The 19,848-nt window shown below is 44.2% G+C and overlaps 2 protein-coding genes across 2 annotated transcripts; one reads left to right on the top strand and one right to left on the bottom strand.

Annotated features, from left to right (window-relative positions):
- Positions 1-1,023: 1,023 nt before the first annotated feature.
- On the top strand, positions 1,024-1,446 carry LOC112270740 (RING-H2 finger protein ATL40-like). Its single transcript, XM_024458814.1, has one exon. It carries the CDS (start codon positions 1,024-1,026, stop codon positions 1,444-1,446), a length of 423 nt encoding a protein of 140 aa, XP_024314582.1.
- Positions 1,447-13,189: 11,743 nt separating this feature from the next.
- LOC100827984 (zinc transporter 6) lies at positions 13,190-16,167 on the bottom strand. Its single transcript, XM_003568806.4, has 2 exons — positions 15,161-16,167; positions 13,190-13,675 (listed from the first exon to the last, which is right to left on the bottom strand). Exons 1-2 carry the CDS (start codon positions 16,043-16,045, stop codon positions 13,361-13,363), a joined length of 1,200 nt encoding a protein of 399 aa, XP_003568854.1. The 5' UTR covers positions 16,046-16,167; the 3' UTR covers positions 13,190-13,360.
- Between the last annotated feature and the right edge of the window lie 3,681 nt (positions 16,168-19,848).

Here is a 19,848-nt window from a genome sequence, read left to right as displayed (position 1 = left end):
TCCCATGTGAGGGCACAAGGAATTGAGTTTCTTTCTCCATCTGAGGACACAGGGAATTGAGTTTCTTTCTCCAGAAACTCAGGTCACACCAAAACCTTCCATGATTTCATGGAGGATGTAGGGACTGGGCTTGCATTCAGCAAGTTGACACAAACATAATTTTGCACAACAATGAAATAAAATAAGAAACGCCACAATTTACCTGGCGAGCAAAAGGCGAAGATTGGCAAAGCAGTACATCAATATTTAAAGAAAAAAAAGACAGCACGTCAGAGGCATGTGGGTACATGGGTAATAAAACATAGGACACACATAGGTTTAGTAAATAAAAAATCAAAACGGCAAGCAAGAGTTCACGTAGCCAGAAAAGGACAATGTTTGATAAATCACTAGCGATCATTCATGTGGCGAGCAAAAGGTGGCGTTCAACAAAGCAATATGTACTGTATGTTTTTTGAAACATAAAAACATATTACATAACATGTACACGAGGGTAATAAAAACAGATGACTCGCTCAAATTTGGTGCAAAAAAACAGAAAAAAATGCCAAGAAAAGCTCACGTGGCAAAGCAAAAGACAATGTTTGACAAAGGGCAAGCCATAATTTACATGCGTGAGCAATAGGCAACGTTACGTAGCAATGTGTGTATTTTTAAAAAGGTGCATATTACATCATCATTATGTACATAGTTCTCGCAAAAAAAAAATCATTATGCACATAGGGTAATAAAACGGAGAGCACACCCAAGTTTGTTTCAGGAAAAAAAAGGTAAGTAAGAGTTCACATCGCAAAGCAAAAGGTGATGTAAATTTTTTTACAAAGCGATATGTAAATGACGTGTGGGGTACGATGGTCAGAAAATCATATCTATAATTTATAGCAACACATTGATGCTCTTATTAATGCTGGCTTCAAATCGAATTAAATAATCGTTTGCCGTTCATTAAATTGCCATTATATATATAGCCTATATGCATGACTGCACATTGCATACTAGCATTAACCAGGCTACCAGCCAGCCATGGAATCACTTTTCTCCCCCGACAACATGAACGTCTTCATGTCCGTGATAATTGCGATCTATGCCACCACCATCATCGCCCCCATGCTCTACTTCTATGTCGACTTCTGCATGCATCGGCGTACCGATGCTGCTGCCGCAGGGAGCAACGCTCATGGGGTGGCGGCACCGCTGCCGACAGATGGCTACGAGCTGGAGAAGATCAGAGTTGACGCTTCGTCTGGAGAGCCTGGCGCGCTACCGGTGCTCCTGTGTGAGTCTTCTTCATCTGCCAATGCTGATTATTGTGCGGTGTGCCTCGGTGAGATGGAGGAAGGCGAGCTAGGAAGGATGCTCCCGACGTGCCTCCATGTGTTCCACATCGGTGCATTGACGCGTGGCTCCGACGCAATCCGACATGCCCGATCTGCAGGATGGCCGTGAGGATGAGCGAGGACACGGTGGTAGGCGGTTCCTCGTTGACGGAGCGAGTGCCAAACGTCTGGGCCAACTTTCCCGGTTAGATGATATGTGCATTTTCTACTATTTAGTTACTATTTATGGTTATGTCATTTAGTTCTGAAATTCAAGTCTGAAATTTAGTAGAAATGGTAAAAATTCAATAAATTTAGATGATAATTGCGCGCTTTGAATGAATATTAATAAATGCAGTGTTCCTGGTTCATTCATGTGGAAATTACTAGACTTGATTTGTTTTGATAAATAAACTTGGCCCAAATATTTGCATGTTAGACTGAAAAGTTTCACTAGGTTGAATAGCTTCGTCAGATCAATTTGCGTCCAAGACGGCAGTTCAGAACCAGTTAGCACAAAATTTACAAAAAAAAACTTTTTATGTTAACTAATGGAGTAAACAATTAAATATATTTAAAAAGCAGAGTAATGCGAGCCTTTGACATTAACATTTCACCAAGCATGTCTCGAGCACCAATTCTCGAACATTGTTCTCTCTCAAGCACCACTCCTTGATTCGAATCATAGAGATGAATAGATTAACAAGGGGGCATATTTTCCTGCAGTAGATCACGGCCAATTAGTCTCCATCATCACCATCCATAGAGCATGCCAGTTCCCCGACAACGCCTCTGCCGCCTTAGGTAGGGTCAGGATTGGTGGGTTACCTCCTCCGTACACCCTTGTAGATCGGTTCTTTCAACAGCAAGAGGGCTAGGCATAGACATGGGAAGAAGGTTTGATGGGCTCAAATGATGCCATGCCATAAGGTAGTATTGCACCTTGGGCCCATGAGCCCAAGCCCAGTGGATTATGTGCCACCATCAGCAGGGACGGATCCAAGGGGGGGGGGGGGGGCGCCGGGGGCTCCGCCCCCCCCCCCCCTAAGAAATTTCATTTTAGTTAATAGTTACTAATCAGCTCATTAAAAATCATTTTAAAATAGGTGAAGACTCTAATTTCCCCCTCCCCCCAATCCCAACTCGCCCCCTCATGTCAAATTCCTGGCTCCGTCCTTGACCACCAGGGGACTTTCCACTTCAACAAGGAGATACGAAACCACATCTCTCAGTTTGACCGCATTTGGGGTCAGAATGAGGCAGTTGGGGGCTATCCGGTGTGTCGAAAAAAAAAATGTTCTCATGGTTACGAACAACTGAGTGAGATAGATTCGACTAGCCTGACTTCAAATAGAATTGAGGGTATCACCTTATCCATCCAGATAATAAAAATTTGAAAGATAAAGACAAGAATTCAACCATGAGCAGTATCAAATTTAAATGGAACTAGTTAGGTGATCATGGGTTGTTATGCAACAATAATGGAATGTAGAGATGTTACAGTTGTGGCTTTCGATGACATATAAATAAAACCATTTTGCACTTTGCTTCTAGTCCATATAAATAATACCATGGTTTCCTAGTTTCCTCCCTCTCCAACAAGCATCGCTCCTACAAAATTCTATCACACACACCCACACTACAACAACCAAATATATTTCTTCTTGTCTTCCTCTTGTCATTTCGGCTATGTCTCCTCCGTCTAAATGCCATAGAGACATCGCTTTGCTCCACCAGGGTCCCTCTTCACTCCATGCCACACTATCATCATTTGTTTATTTTCTGCAAATCTAATCTACGCCACAATTTGATTGCTAGAGGTGATGGATGCTGACCTCCAATCTCCGGCATTTTGGCAAAGGTGGATTGAGGAGGAGCAAGCTTGCCGACTACTAAATGATGTTTTGCACCTCTTGTTTGTCCTTCGCTCTGCTCAAGACTTCTATGCCCGTTGTGCACGACAAAGCATGGCCACTGCAGTGTGTTAACATATAATTTTGTGGTTCCAATAGTTGTCCCAAACCATGGTTTGAAGTTTCGACCAAAGTTCTTCACAAGACTAAACTAGTGATAGTTAAAACTTCTTGTTTGAACTGAAGTCCAAAGTCATCAATTAGTTAACGAGAAGAGACTAACCCGGTTAATTGGCAAAAAAAACATCTGGGGCGAAAACCTACAACCATCCATGATGTCGTCATGGAACATGACTGCACCTTGGGCACCCTCGATCGACCCGGTTACCCACACAAACTTCACGGATGTTGCGAAGAAGAAGATTGTTGTCATCATCGTAGTCAAACATTACTCCTTGAACTGGCAACTCTGACTTCGTCATAACAAAACCATCAACGACGCCCTCGCATGAATAGCCGATCCCATTACTCCAAGATAACATGATGAGCATACACACAAATCCACTATGTTTTTCAGGCACCTGATGTGAAAGCTAACACATAGACCCCCCCCCCCCTCCTTAGAAGCTTGGGTAACCTACATAGGGTATTGAAGAACCTTACCGCAAGTAACAAATAACTTGAGACGAATACAATAGCTCAGAAGGCCACAAGCACATAAACCGTTGTTTTATCTATTCTCTCCACCTAGCACATCGTCGTCCTCCTTAACAGAGTCCCAACAACTAGATGTCATCAAAAAATGGTCCGTGACAAAGAGATGCCCTCTCCCCTTACCTCTTCATGCTTGTTGCGGATGTCCTCCAACGCCTGTTCCAATGTGCACGGAACTCAAGAGAATTTCAGACCTTCTTGTTCGTAACCTTCCCTGCCGGTCATGCAATATACAAACGACACTCTTATTCTCTGTCAGGGGATATGAAGTCAACCTGCAAACTAAAGTCCATTCTAATTCTATACTATTTCGCTTTTGCAACGAGCCTCTCTATCAATTTCCATAAATCTTGTATTGTGCCGATCCATGCCACTGACGATGACGCGACCAGTCTAGCAGTCGCCCTTGGGTGCCTAGTCTCTAGTTTCCCCCAATCCTACCTAGAACTTCGCCTCTCTATATTGATGCTTCCCTCCTCTTCCTTCACACCTTTCAACAAAATGGATCGTTATCTTTCCTGATGGTGGGCCTCCTTCTCTCCTCGGGTGGAAGACTATTCTTGACTAACACGGGTTTAAAGCCTTCTTCATGTGTTTCTTCCGTCCCCTCATGGGATGATTGAAGTATCTGATAAGACAAAGCATGCCATCTTTTGGACTGGGAAGAATTAATTCTTGCTCTAGTGGACATTGTTTAAAGACTTGGGATAAAACTTTTGTTTCAAAATAGAAGGTTCGCTCAGGCATCTGAGATCTTGAGAGGCGAAACTCATGGCTCTTGCTGTCTTTTGTTCACAAACTCCACCAGTGGGCCCCGCTGTCATGGAAAGACTAGTTTGTCCGATGTTGAAGGGGAGACTTCCACGATACCTCTGCTTCGGCCCTCGTTTATTCAACTGGACTGCCTCTCTACCAAAGAATTCCCACTGTGTAACTGTGTGATGGGAAGACTACCTCCTTTTGGAATGGCAATTTGATTGTCAAAGATGGCAGGCTATGCCAAACTGCAACCATGCTCTTTTCTCATTGTACTCAACCCAACATATTTGTGGCTAATGTGGATCGAGACGGGATGTCACTTCAACCGCGACTCACAGCAGTTGCATGCCTCTAGAGAGCTAGAGGTGGTTCAGTGAATCATCAAACTCGATCGTTCTTTGAGATCAGGAGGATAATTGGCTCCTCGCTTGGGGCCAATCGGAAGTCTTTAGTTCATGAGCGGCCTAAAAGGTGTTTTCCCTAAGTGTGTAGCCAGATCAATTGGCAATTTACAAATGGAACTCAAGGATGCCCTCCAAGACCAAGATATTCACTCGCCTTGCCGTGGAAGACCTCTTGAACACCAACGAAATCTCCACTACAAGAATTGTGCCCCCTCTGCGGCATGTGAAAGCTGTGGGGCCAAGGAAAATAAACCTCATCTTCGAATTCCATATCGCGACTTCAATGTTGACCTCCGTGGGAGTTCACATAGCCCCAGTACAACGAAAGACCTCTGGCAGGCTATCCCGAGAAGTCGTCCCAACCCAAACCTTAGATGTGGAGGTTGAAGGCTTGGTCGTTCACGGAGAAATGCGATCTTGAGAAAGGAGACTCGATAACCCCCAACTACCTCGCGCCGACGCCAAATATAGTCAAACCAATAGCTAGGGTTTGTTAACTCGTTGATGTGGAAAATACCCTGGTGGTGACACTGAATCCACTAAACTCGGGTTACCATGGGTGCAAAGAACAATAATACCCTGTAGCATGGCACCAGTCGAGACCATGACACCTCCTGCCCCGTGTCTTAAACCCAATCCTCTTGACACCAAAAGAAACGATCTGTAGGGGCGCACCGAGGGCGGCACCCTACCAATCCTGACCCTTCACGAGGCGGCAGAGGCACTGACGATGAGCCATGATGCATTGGGATGGTGAGGGTGACACAGAATCCACTAAACTCGGGCTACCATGGGTGCAACGAACAATATTACCCTGTGGCATGGCACCAGTCGAGACCATGACACCTCCTGCCCCATGTCTAAACCCAATCCTCTTGACGCCAAAAGAAACGATCTGTAGGGGCGCACCGAGGGCGGCACCCTACCAATCCCGACCCTTCACGAGGCGGCGGAGGCACTGACGATGAGCCATGATGCATTGGGATGGTGAGGGTGATGGTGGAGACTCATTGGCCATGATCTATTGATGTTGATTATCCTCTCTTTTTTAACTCATCTATCTATGATTGGAATCAAGAATCGATGCTCAAGAGGGAATAATGCTCGAGAACTGGTGCTCAGCAAAATGCTAATGCCAAAGGACCTCTTTACTCTAGTTTATTTTGTGTATGTGATTGCTTACTCTGCTAGTTAACATAAAATAAGAGAAAAATAAATTTAAATATTTTGGGCTAACCGGAGTTTTGAACTGCCATCTTGGATGCAAGTTCATCGAGCTAGTAAAGCTATTCAATTGACTGAATTTTTTAGTCTAACATCGTAGTTCTGTGCAAAGTTATGGAAGCAACTCAAATCTCTAGCAATTCCTACAGGAATAACAAATAATAGTGCATTTATTCATATTCATTCAAAGAGGTCAGTTTTCATCCAAATTTGTTGGATTTTCATTGTTTCTAATAAAATTCTGGACCAAAATTTGAGAGCATAGATGGAATAACCTTAAATAGTAACTAAATAATGGAAAGCATATATATCATCTCACCCAGAAAGTTTGGCCATACATTTTCACCCATGTATATTGGCACTCGCTCTCTCAACGAGGACCCGTTGGCTGCCGCGTCCTCACCACCATTCCGCAGACCGGACACGTCGAGCTCTGTCGGAGCCACGCGTAGATGCACCTGACATGGAGCACGTGGAGGCATGCCTTGAGCGTCCTCTGCGGCTCATCGTCCTCTCTCCTACTGAGGCACACCATGCAATAATCGTGTTGGCAAACGACAAAGAAGACTCCCACACAACACAAGCGCCAGGAGCACAACAAGCTCTCTGGACGCGTCATCAACGCTTATCTCGTCCAACTTGTAGTCGTCTAACAACAGTGCTGCGCCAACTATGAGTCTATGACAGTTGCTCCCCGCAGCGGCATTATCCATATGTCGGTGTATGCAGAAGTCGGCGTAGAGGTGGAGCACGGTGGCGAAGACGAAGGTGGCAAAGATCGTGATCATCACAGACATGAGAACATTCATGTTGTCAGGGGAGAAAAAGGATGCCATGGCTAGCCGGTAGCCTGGATTATGCTAGTATACAATGTGGAGTCATGCATACAAGCTATATATATGATGGCAATTCAATGGGTCGCAACTCACTATTTAATTTGATTTGGAGCAACATTAATAAGAGCATCAATTCCTTGCTATAATTGTACATTTGATTTTCCGAACACCGTACCCCGCATGTCATTTACATATCACTTTGTCAAACATCGTTCTATGCTGACCACATATTGTGGCATGCCATTTTTCATACATCACATTTTGCTTTGCAATATGAATTCTTACTTGCCAATTGTTAATTTTTTTTCCCTGAACCAAACTTGTGTGCGCTCTTTTCCTTTTGAAAAATACACATATTGCTATGTACCCTTGCCTACTTCTCAGGAATGTAAATGATGGCTTGCCCTCTGAGTGTCAAACATTGCCTTTTGCTTTGCCGTGTGAGCTTTTGCTTACCATTTTTTTCGCACCAAACTTGTGTGTGTCATCTGTTTTTATTACCCCTGTACACACGTATAATATGTTTTCATGTTTAAATAATACACGCATTGCTTTGTCCAACGTTGCATTTTGCTCGCCACATGAATCATTGCTAGCATTTTATTGAACATTGTCCTTTTCTTGCCATGTGAACTCTTACTTGCTATTTTTATTTTTTATTTACCAAACCTGTGTATGTCCTATGTTTTTTTACCCTTGTACCACCATGCCTATGACGTACTGTTTTTTTCTTTGGTTTTAAATATTGACATACTGATTTGTCGATCGTCGTCTTTTGCTCGCCAAATAACCGGTGGCATGTCTTATTTCATTTCATTTTTGGGCAAAATTGTGTTTGTGCCAACTTGCTAAATGCACGCTCAGTTCCTACATCCTGCATAGATGTTGCATGAAACCATGGAAGGTTTTGGTATGTCATGAGTTTCTGGAGAAAGGGACTCAATTCCTTGTGTCCTCACATGGGAGCAGAACAGCACACAAGGACAGGAGAGTTCGAAGCTTAGTTTGTACTCCTTCAGTCCCATATTAAGTAACTCAAATTTGCTCAAATATGAATGTATCTATGCCCAACAAACGACTAAATACATGTAATAAAAAATCACTTAATATGGGATGGAGTGAGCAGGTCTCAGAGTCCAATTGACTCAGTAGCAATTTATTTGATAGCCGGTAGGCTGGATTCTGGTAGTATACGACGTGGGTAGTCATACGCACGAGATATATGGTGGCAATCCAGTGAGTAGTAACTGAACTATTTATTCAAGTTGCAGATTTTATTTTCCAAACATCGTACCCCACCCATCATTTACATATCGTCTTGTGAAAGGTCGCGGCAGAGATCGCGGTCCCTTGGGCTAGGACGATGTTGATGTTGTAAGGAGAAAACTTTGATGGCTGGTTGGTAGGCTGATGCTGCTTGTACACAATGTGAAGTACAGGACATACATTTCAGTGACTAGCAACAGAACTACGGAGTATTTGTTTGACTTAAAGGCGGCAATAATAAGCAGATCAATTCGTTTCCATCAATTGCAGATTTGATTTTGCAAACATCATACCCCAGACACCATTGACTATGCTGATAGCCGAAGGAGACCGAGTAGCCGGAATCTAGCGTTGCGCGCGCCTTCGAGTCTGGCTGATGTTGGCGAGCCTCGCCTTCAGATCGCCCGGATTCAGTTCCGGGATGTAGATGGTCCTGTTGTCGCCCATCGTTGGGTGTGAAGTAGGATGCTTGGATGCCATAGACCCCATTAGAACGATCGCGTCTACTTCATCATCTTTATACCGTAAGGTCTTCATGTTCTTTTGCCGTGAAAGGGAGAAAATTCTCCCATGCAATATAGAAGGAAAAAACCAAGTATATATACAAGGAGTAAAATACACCTGAGGTTGTAGTATTATTGAGCAAGAGTCAATTTAGTCCTAATATTATGAAAACATTCGGATCCTAACCAGGTTCAGACGGGTTTGAACGGCTATGTGGCCCGCTGACTAGCTACACGTCAACACATGAGAAAACCGAAAAAGAGAGAAATTGACCAAAAGAGAAGAGAATTTTGAGTAATTGCATTTTCGATTTGGCCAATTTTGATCGATTCGGTCGGCCGCAAGCACGACACCTGCGGGGTCGACGCTGCCACGGCCATCCTTCTAGATTCTAACTTGTGAGTGGCGGATAAAAGGTGAATGATCCCCACACCCCCAGTATTGTTGGGGCACATACGGCCACACTCCGCCGACTCCAAGAAGAGAAAGTCTTCCACTACTCCATAATATTCTTTAATTTTCTTGGCGGTCGAGCAGGAATTTTTTGCTCCTCTAGCCCCCTCGCCAGTTTAATTGATCAAAATGGCCCCTTTCAAATCGAATGTCAAAAATGGCCTGACGGAAAGCACTTATTGCCAATTGAGATGGCTGAAAGCACATCTTGCCAATCAAAATGGCGGAAAGAACTTCTTGACAACCGAGATGGCGAAAAGCACTTTTTTTAATTTATAAAAGGCCTTCATTGTCACTTTGTGGATCATGTGGGCCGAACAGCCAGCTCACGCCTTCCGTCAACACAATTGAAAAAAGGTGCTTTCCGCCAACTCAATTGGTAAGAAGTTCTTTCCGCCAACTCAAATGGAAAAAAGGTTACATGTGTCAATTTTTGAGATTTTCGCCAGGCCAGTTTTGACATTCGTTTTGAAAGGGAGTCATTTTTGTCAATTAAGCTTTGCAAGCGGCCAGGAGAGCAAAAAATTCGTCGAGCAGCCCAAGAGCATGCATGCCGGCTGCTTTTGTTGCCGAGGACGCAGACGAGCAGGGAACGAGAAATCAGCGAGAGAGGAGGAGGGCCCAGGCATCGGCTGGCCACGGCCAGACGGAGGGAGAATCATCGTAACATCCATCACCACCAAATGAAAATTAAAGAGGCTAAAAAATTGAAAAATAAAGAGATTCTCAATTTCAAGTCTCCGTAAGTTGCATCAATTTTTTTAAATTTTTTTTAAGTAAATTTCACAGAACCACACTTTTGAGGTTAGTGTTTCATCGGGCCACAGTTATCACTAATAGTCTCACAAAATCACAGTTTTTGGGACAGTCTGTCTCACTGAACCCAAATCAGGTAGATTACATTGTTTAATGGTTTTTCTGATAGGTGGGGCCCACCTGTCACACGCCACCTCAGGCGGGACAACCCGTTTCGTAGCCATATCAGTGCCCGGACCCAACCCGAGACGGCAATTTAGGTAGAGAAATAACCCTTAACAGGTCCGGAAGCTGACATGGCAACGAATCGGGTCGGACTTGGCATATGACAAGTGGGTCTCACCTGTCAAAAATACCATCAAACGGCCTAATCTATCCAATTTTGGTTCTGTGAGACAGATTGCCCCAAAAGCTGTAGTTCTGTGAGACTATTAGTAATAACTATGGGCCGGTGAAATCCAAGCCCCCCAAAAGTGCGGTTTTGTGAAATTTACTCATGTTTTAGAAACACAGTACAAAAGCAGACGCTCACAAACACGCGTGAACACTCATCCATATGAACACACACACGCACTCTACCCCTATGAGCACCTCCGAGAGACTGAATCGGGTCGGCGGGTCTTGAGAGATTGACGAAATCATCACAGACGCATCGCTGTTAACGGGTACGTCACCTACCACTGAAAGTAAAGCGCCGGTTAAATCCTAAATCCAGGAAATGTGAGCACCCATGCCAAGTCTAGTACTTGAACCTGGGCCTGGGTGGGTTGGTTCCACCCCAATCAATTTTAATGTGGATGCGAGCTTTTGTGAGGACGATCTTCGCGGGTCAGCGGTCCAACTTGGTCTTGAACTCGCCTCCTCGCTGGGGTGTAGTAGAATTATCCTCCACTGCGGTAACGCAACAGTGGTAGAGATCTAGGGGTGCAAAAAAAGCTCGAGGCTCGTGAGCTGCTCGGGATCGACTCATATTTTTGCTCGACTCGAAACGACATGAGCTGAGTATGAGCTCCTTCTGCAGCTCGGTTGAAAAACGAGTCGAGTCTGAGTCAAAGCTAGCTCGCTCGAATTTGACTCATCATAGTATGTTAATTTGTAGCAGAGTGAAAAATTACAATATTCTTTTTTTTGAATGAAATGAATTCGTTGAGTCCCGTCACCGCTCCAAAATCACGATACATTTATGAACCACCGTGCTCTTTTTTGTTTACTTTAAATATCCGGTGTGTTATGAATCTAAACTATCTTTAAAAGTTAAGTTTTTATTATGCTTTTTTGTGCGGTTATTGTTGTTGAATTGTGTTGTGGCCTAAAGTCCCTGGGCTAAATAGCGAAAAAATATTTATGTTATGTATTAGAGTAAACCAAGAATTTTCTAAATTTTAATCAAAACTCGAAAATGGCTCGAGATCGACTCCAGACCATCACGAGCCGAGTATGAGCTAACTCTGCGGTTCGACGACCTGTAGCTCGAGTAAGATTGAGCTCGCTCGTTATATAATATGAGCTGAATCGAGCTCAGTCCAGCTCGCTCAAACTCGACTCGCTCAAACTTAACAAAGGCGAACGCTCTTATGGCCCGGCTACGACGATTTTTTGAGGACTGATTCTATCTCTTCAAGGAATTTGCCAGAGTTAAAGTCGAGCATTGTGGGCACGGTACTAACGAAGGTGCTCATGAACTTGCTCGTCCGCGCATAATCCCTCTCTTGCTTAATGATGCAAATAAAGAGGGCTTTTGCGATAAAAAAAATACGACGCAACCACTATGTTCATACAATAAAGCTATTTCCTTAGGTATCACTATGTGTATCCAATCCACGACTGGTTTTTCGGGCTTTTTATCCAGCTGCATGTCTCTTTCGTTTTCTAAACCATTCAACTGTTTGAAACTTCAGTTCATCAGTTCCAACTCACCCCAGCATTCGCCACTTTTCGACTGGAGATAAAAAGAAAGAGCAAAAACCAAAGGTGTTAGAATACCAAGCAGTTCCTACTCTTATACTGCGATTGCTTTCTCTCTTGATGTTAGCATTTTCCTACTTGCTAGTATGAATCCTTGTTCATCACCCAGACTAACTTTCCTTAGATGAGGTCACAAAGCAGTACTAGCAATGAAGCATAAAGAGGTCGCACTTACTCATCCATGATTGGTCAACACGTTCCCAACGTACATGTTAGAAATCACTTGTCAATTTGACCACTCCCTGTTGGCATCGTGCACCTCAAAAACCTCATCTCCGTTTATCCATCTGAATACTTCAGTTCGGTCGGACACCGTTGCATAAGGTTACAAAAATGAAAATTTCTAAAGGTTCTTAACACCAAGGAGGATTAGCAATCATGTAATCGGCCTTTTATCATCATGGATTGAAGAACACACAAACCTTAGAGTTCTTGTGTCACGCTTTTACCAATTCCATGGCTCGATAGTGCATCTAGAAGGCAGCACAAATGGAGAAAGAGCTTTGAAGTATACAAGACAGTTGAGCTAGCTCCAAACAATTTATCCAGTAATCTGAACTCAGACTGGTATGGGAAACTAAAACCAATGGCTGCAAGATCTAATGGTTCCGTACATGAGAAGCAAAATATTCTATCAGGACACGATAATGGTAAAGTAACAAGGGCAGCATACCTCCCGCTCCCGCGTTACACATGGATCAGCCCCCGTTGTCTAGAACCTCTGCCACCTTGCCTGTAGATGATAATTCAGTGCTATTTTAGCTGCCTTCAAAAAATATTCAGAAAAAAATAGAAACTCATGATGGGTATACTTACTGGTGGTAAATGTCAACCAGCCCAGAGGCCAGAGGGCAGCTCTTTGGCAGAAACTATAGATGACAAACATTATTAACTACGTATGCTATAATTTCCAAATTACTGCTTTACAAAGAAACTAACTCAACGTACCAGGATATGCCGCCTTTCCTCATATGAATCAAACTTTGAAAACTGTATAAACAGCATAGCCGATTTCATCTCTAAGAAAAGTTCAGTCTATTACAGCGTTCAGTATGAACAAACTGAAAGGTAAGTTCATTTATTTTAACAAAAAAGGTAAATCTTAGGTGTTGGTTATCCACGATAGTGTACAAAAGGTATGACAGCTTGCAAAGTAACAGAAGGCCGGATTTCCATTTTCCCATAATGTGGCATTTCAATTTTACAGTAGGGAGTATTGACCACAGATATGCATTCATTCCTACATCAGAGGAGCAAGTAATACACCAATTTGAAACCTGGGAATGGTTCCTAAACAATTTCATTATCACCTATGCCCAGAGAGCTAATATAGACATAGAAGCAGATCCAAGCACCAATGCAATGTAAGAGACCTTCTTCAGTTTTAGGGATGATGACATCATCTTGTTATGGAAGAAATCAAGAGAAATGAGATCAACAAGCGCCATGTAAACAAGGATTCCAGCAGAAAGTGAACCAAGAAGGCCTTCAATTATTAGGGCGTTTGGACTGCTATCGTCATAGCCAGTCATATGGAAGACTGCCATTCCAAGAAGTATACCCAATGGTGTAGTTACTGAGAACATTATGCACATGTAACCCACAGTTGCCATCCCAAAACCAGCCTGTGATAAATAGACAAGTATATGTTCAGTCATTGATGAAGATCACAAGAATTTCGAGCTGGTTTTTATGTTCTATCACAAAATTCCATAGGAGACTTATTAATCAGATCATAATATATCAAGTATAGACAACGATATACTAATATACATATACAAAAATTGGTACGGTATACAACTGGAAATTGCTCTGCAAGAGTAGTGCCGCCTGAAGTTATGACAATTTAACGCATACGTACAAAACGGACAATCATGTGATGGCTTTATTTGATACATTATGCTTTGTCAACTTAGAACAGAGGATAGGAATTGCACCAGTGCTCTTGCTAAAACTGGAGAATACACTTTTGGATCAATTGGCTGTTCTACCATCTTGAACCTCTTCCCTCTACTTTTTCTTTAGCGTGGCAGACTGCTTTGTGGAATTTTTTTTGACCTGAGACTGCTTTGTGGAATTGCTCTCCAGCATGATAGCACCAAACCAAAAAGGACTTTAAAGACCTAGCTAGTGCTAACCTCCTGTTCCTTTTCCTATGTGCATAACACATCAGCCTCATTTAGTGCTGATGTGGATAAAAAATGGATGTGGACATGGACTAACAGAATTGGATGGAAAAAGAACGTCTACAGACACAATTAGGCCAGCATGGATTTAGGTGGCACAGAAAGTTGAGGCATCGGAACTTTCACTGCTAAAAAAATGTAATTGTGAGTAACAATGCCTTGGTGCGCAACAGCAATCCTTCCACCAAGGGTTCTTAGAGCTAGCTTATTCCTTCTTTGTTTTCCTTGTGTGCCCCTTTTTTTTTCTGTGAACTTCTAGACAAACTAGTGTAGGTTATTGGTTTTGCTTGGGTTTTGTTTTGGTTTTGGTCATGGTCATCCTAGTTACTTGTAAGTTTTGGCCCCTTCTTGGTGTTGTCTGCTAATACAAGAGGACATGCATTTAGATGCATGTTCAATTAAAAAGAATAATTCTAAGTTACACAGAGGGTTCAGGGACTTAGGGTGACACTAGGAGCTTAACAAATCATGTTCACTATAATGATTTAAAACAGTGGCATGGCATGACATGCTTACTCAGAGACAGGGAAATCAAACATTTAAATGAACATACGAGGGAACAATCCCTTGTTTTTTCTATGTGCAAAGTATTACTTTAATAGTAGACATCAAAAGTTAGCTAATCACATTTTATAATCCATCGATAAAGTATGACCATAGGTCCATCATACTCTGTATTTAAGAAAATAAGTTAACAGGAAGACAACACTGCCATGGAACTAAGTATCACTCTACGGCATATCAATAGCACTAAATTCACACTGAAAGCCACACAATTATACTAGATTAAATCATGGAATTAAGTGTCATTCTCACAGCTCTTAGCAATCCAAACCAACATCGTGAGCAAAACCAATTCGATCATGAATTCTCCAATTGCACACATAGCGCACGAAAATTGAGACACATATGTTTCATTCTCACCTGCGCGATGCAGCCGCCAAGGCCCATCCCCTCGAAGACCTGGTGGAATGAGAGCGCCACGACGAGTGGCCGAATGGCGCAGACGTCCTGTGACATGCCCAAGGTCACCCCAATGATGACCGAATGGAACACAATCCCAATCTCCAACACCTTGGACACCATCTTCTGCTTCTTCATGGCCTCATCCTCCTCCCCGTCCCCCACCTCCACCACCTCATGCCCACCCCCATGGCACCCGCCGGTAGATACCACGACCTCATCGCTGCGGACCAACCGGGCGCCTTTCTTGGCTCCGAAGAGCGCCACATCGTCCCGGTCCTGGTCACCACTAATATTCTTGCTGACATGAAGCTCCGGCTCCTCGCGGTCGTCCAGGACAGCGCGTTTCCTGGGGCTCATTTCGCCGGCGAGCTCGAAGACGGTGGGGGCCTTCTTGGGGATTGGGGCGTAGGGCTGTTCATGTTCCTGTTCCGGCGGCTGGTGGCCGTGGGCTTCGAGGTGGGACGAGGCGGAGACGTCGACGAGCAGCGCGAGCAGGGAGCCGATGAGGCAGAAGAGCCCCGCGAAGGGGAAGTCCCTCCAGGGGCGGCGCGAGGCGACGGCGCAGTCGGCGAGCGCGGCGTAGGCGTCGGGGAGGACGTGGACGAGGGAGGTGGAGAGGATGACCCCCGCGGCGTAGCACTTGACGAGGAGGAGGCCCCTCGCGTAGCCCTCGCGGCCCCGGAAGGCCCTGGTGAGCGCCACGGGGAGGCAGATGCCGATGGCGCTGGCGAGCAGGATGGCCAGCAGGGACCCCGTCTTGAGCCGCGCCGCCGCGGCCCCGTCGCGGCAAACCCTGGACAGCGCGTCCAGCTCGCCAGGCGGGAGGCACCCCGAGCCCGACATGGCGGCGGCGGCGGCGGCGAGTGCCCGCGGCCGAGGTGTTCGGCGGAATTACGCGCGGGAGCGAGAGCGACGGCGAGGGACAGGGGAGGCGTGGAACGGCTTGGGGAAGACGGGAGTAAAGACGGGAGCGATGACTTGATGACTTGATGAGTGGTTAAAACAAGGAAGCGGGGTTTCAATGCCAGGTGGGGCCGGTGCAGGGGGGTTTAGGGAATTATTTTTGGATGGAAAAGGAATGGTTTGGTGAACATTGACTCGTCAGTGATCTCGACCTCAGGCTTGTACACTGTTTTTTTTCCAATTCTTTTCTTTCCTTTTTTGTTTTATTAGAAAGAACTAGCCGAAGCGCTGCTGCACGTCTGCACTGCATTTTGGATATAAAGTTTGTATGTACATAGACTCTGTACTGCATTCATGCATAAACCCTAAGCTCTGTAGCCTCTTAAATTTTCTCAAAAGAAGGCGTGTGAGTCTCTTAATTAGGAGGAAATTTACGTCGACGACTACTCGCAATTGAAGCGAAGCCACTTTTCAGTAGAAACTAACACGTAGTACTAGAGAACGGGCTTAGGCAATCTTTGTGCACCCCACCTAATACCTCTAAACGAGTATAGTACAGAGTTCCCTGCAATTTACAGTTTTGAGTCCTCGGCCCAAATTGCACTACGGGCCGGCCATAAACGATCTTTGACCATAACATCGAAACAGAGGGATTTTACTTTGAATAATCTTGACGCAACTTTCAGTTTTATTAGAGATCTTTGTTATCGGGTTTTTTTCCAGGTTTTTTTATCTTTTGTACTCTGCTTATTGATTCAATAAAACCAAATGTTTTTCAAAAAAAAAATATGACATCGTGTTCGGTTTGCTTTCTTGTGGTCGAACCAACACACCCAGATTCAAGTCTTGGACTTGGTATGGATGCTCACAATACCTGGATTTAACCGACACTATGCTTTCAAGGATAGGTGACGTGCCTGTCAACAAGGAGACGCATGTGGTGACTTCGTCAATCTCTCAAGACCTGACTCAGTGTCTTGGAGGTGCTCATAAGGGTATTGTGTGAGTGTTTGTTCATAAGGTGAGTGTTCACGCGTGCTTGTGAACGTCTATGTTTCTATTGTATTTCTAAAAAAAAACTAACATCGGGCTGCAATGTGCGACATCTCTTTTGGGTCGTGACAAGAATCCATAGGTGTCACTTGCAAGCACCCACCGTGCATTCGCTGGCCTGGACGTCGTCCGTGACTCATGTTCTCGGATGACATCGGGTTTAACCCGGCACGACTTCATAGGATGCCTTTGTATCGGCCAGTCCATGGTGTTGAAATCGTTTAGGTGTAGATCGATCGGTAGTCTAGGGTTTCTGTGATTCAAGCATAGGATTCATACTAGGATCTAGAGAGAGAGAGAGTGAGAACGGGAGATGCACCTTCGCTTTGGGACAACGACGAGCTTGACGGAGCGGCCATGTCGACGGCGAGGCAGCGACGGTGAGGGAGAGACGGCGGGGGGCGACGGCGTGGACGGAGCTTCTCGTCGCCTCTGCGCAACCCTAGATCGGAAGGGATTGTCGGTGGAGAGTTTGGCTACGCAGTGAACCTCGTAGTGCGTGCACTGGCCCCCCACCTTTTTATATAGCGCAGCGCGACAGGGGCCCGCAAACCATATTGGGTTGGGCGCCCCCGATCAGGGCGCGTCAGATCTAGGCCCGGTGGGCCCACACGGTAGGAAATCACTCTAACATTGTCCCCCTTGATCTCAACTTTTCTTTTAACTGTGTACTTTTTACTTTACTCGTTTCACCACCGATTAGTACGTAGAGCATGTTTCATCGTCTCAGCTCAATTGCCGATAGAATCAGACAGCTACGACATACATTTCCATGTTGAAATGAATTATGTTCTTTTCGGGCCATACTTTCCTTTAAACCCAAGCTGGCTAAGTGTTCCTTGAACACACTGGGTGGTAGGTCTTTCGTAAACGGATCCGCAAGCATATCGTCTTTATATGCTCGAGACTTATAGTGTGATCCTGGATTTTATCTTTCACAACATAATACTTTATCTCTATTGGTTTGGTAGCATTACTCGACTTGTTGTTGTGAGTATAAAACACTGCGAGCTGATTGTCGCAGTACATCTTTAGTGGTTTGTCGATACAATCCACTACTTTCAAGTTGGGTATAAATTTCTTTAATCATATCGCCTGTTCCGTTGCCTCATGACATGCTATAAATTCTCCATATATCGTGGATGATGCAACTATTGACTGTTTGGAACTTCTCCATGAAATAGCCCCACCTGCGAGAGTGAATACATATCCTGACGTGGACTTTCTATCATCTTTATCTCCCGCAAAGTCTGCATCTGAATATCCTCTTATCTCTAGGGAATCAGATCTTCTATATGTTAGCATGAGATCTGTTGTGCCTTGCGCATAACGCAATGTTTTCTTTAGCATTTTCCAGTGCTCTATGCCTGGATTTTCTTGATATCTACCGAGTACCCCGGTGATAAAAGCTAAGTCAGGGCAAGTGCACACTTGTGCATACTTTAGGCTTCCAACCGCCGAAGCATAAGGAACCGCTTTCATTTGATCGATCTCATATTGACTTTTGGGACATTTAAATTTTCCGAAACTGTCGCCCTTGACTATAGGAGCAGGTGTGGCATTGCTCGCATGCATATTGTATTTCTTTAAAATCTTTTCTAAATATGCCTTTTGCGATAGTTCTAGAACCCCATTTTTCCTATCTCGGTGAATTTCTATGCCCAAGACATATGACGCTTCACCAAGATCTTTCATATCAAAATCTGAGGACAAAAACTTCTTTGTTTCTAGTAGTAGACTGACATCGCTGCTAGCAAGCAGGATATCATCCACATACAGAATTAGAAAAAAATATTTTCCACTTTTAAACTTTGCATAAACGCAGTTGTCCTCAACATTTTCTTTAAACCCAAATTTCTTAATAGTCCCATTAAACTTTAGATGCCACTGTCTAGAAGCTTGCTTTAAGCCATAAATGGATTTCTGTAGGCGGCATCACATGTTTTCCTTGCCTTCCATGATAAAACCCTTGGGTTGTTTCATGTAGACCTTTTCTTCTAAAACCCCATTAGAAATGCCGTCTTTACATCCATCTGATGTAACTCTAAATCAAAGTGCGCCACTAGTGCCATTATTATTCTGAAGGAATCTTTGCATGAGACTGGTGAAAATCTCTTATTGTAATCTATTTCTTCTCTTTGTGTAAATCTTTTTGCCACGAGTCGTGCTTTGTATTTTTCTATATTCCCTCTAGAGTCATATTTGGTTTTGTAGACCCATTTACAGCCTACCGTTTTGGCTTCTTTAGGAATTTCCACTAAGTCCCAAACTTCGTTGGAACTCATCGATCTCATCTCATCTTTCATGGCCTCCAGCCACTTCGATGAGTGAGAACTACTCATGGCTTTTTCATATGAAGTGGGATCATTCTCCTATGAACTCTTTTTGTATTATAAACTTTATAATCTTTTGGAATGGCTGACTTTTTAACTCTTTGAGACCTTCTAGGGGCCTCAATTTCTGGCACGTTCTGTGTCGCTACATGTGGCGCATGTTCAGGCTGCTGCACCTCCCTTTCATGTGCAGCAATGGGTTGAGTCGGCTCCTGACGGACAGGTTCCGGATCTTCACTCATTGTTGCCATGTGTGGAGTTGCAACAGGTGTCGGCACCACAATCTCAGGGATTGTCGGTGCGTCAACAACAGGTAGTGAAAAGAATGGCTCCTGAGTCATCGGATTAGGTGCATGC

This window comes from Brachypodium distachyon, chromosome 2 (genome assembly GCF_000005505.3).
Source record: "Brachypodium distachyon strain Bd21 chromosome 2, Brachypodium_distachyon_v3.0, whole genome shotgun sequence".
In the NCBI taxonomy this organism is placed as follows: domain Eukaryota; kingdom Viridiplantae; phylum Streptophyta; class Magnoliopsida; order Poales; family Poaceae; genus Brachypodium; species Brachypodium distachyon.
The sequence above is the reverse complement of the archived record's forward strand: the minus strand, read 5'-3'. Positions and strand labels throughout refer to the sequence as shown.

Coding starts and splice junctions, on each gene's coding strand:
- LOC112270740 (XM_024458814.1), top strand. CDS start 1,024: ATGGAATCACTTTTCTCCCCCGACAACATGAACGTCTTCATGTCCGTG.
- LOC100827984 (XM_003568806.4), bottom strand. CDS start 16,045: ATGTCGGGCTCGGGGTGCCTCCCGCCTGGCGAGCTGGACGCGCTGTCC. Junction 13,676..15,160: donor TTGGCGGCTGCATCGCGCAG/GTGAGAATGAAA, acceptor TATTTATCACAG/GCTGGTTTTGGGATGGCAAC.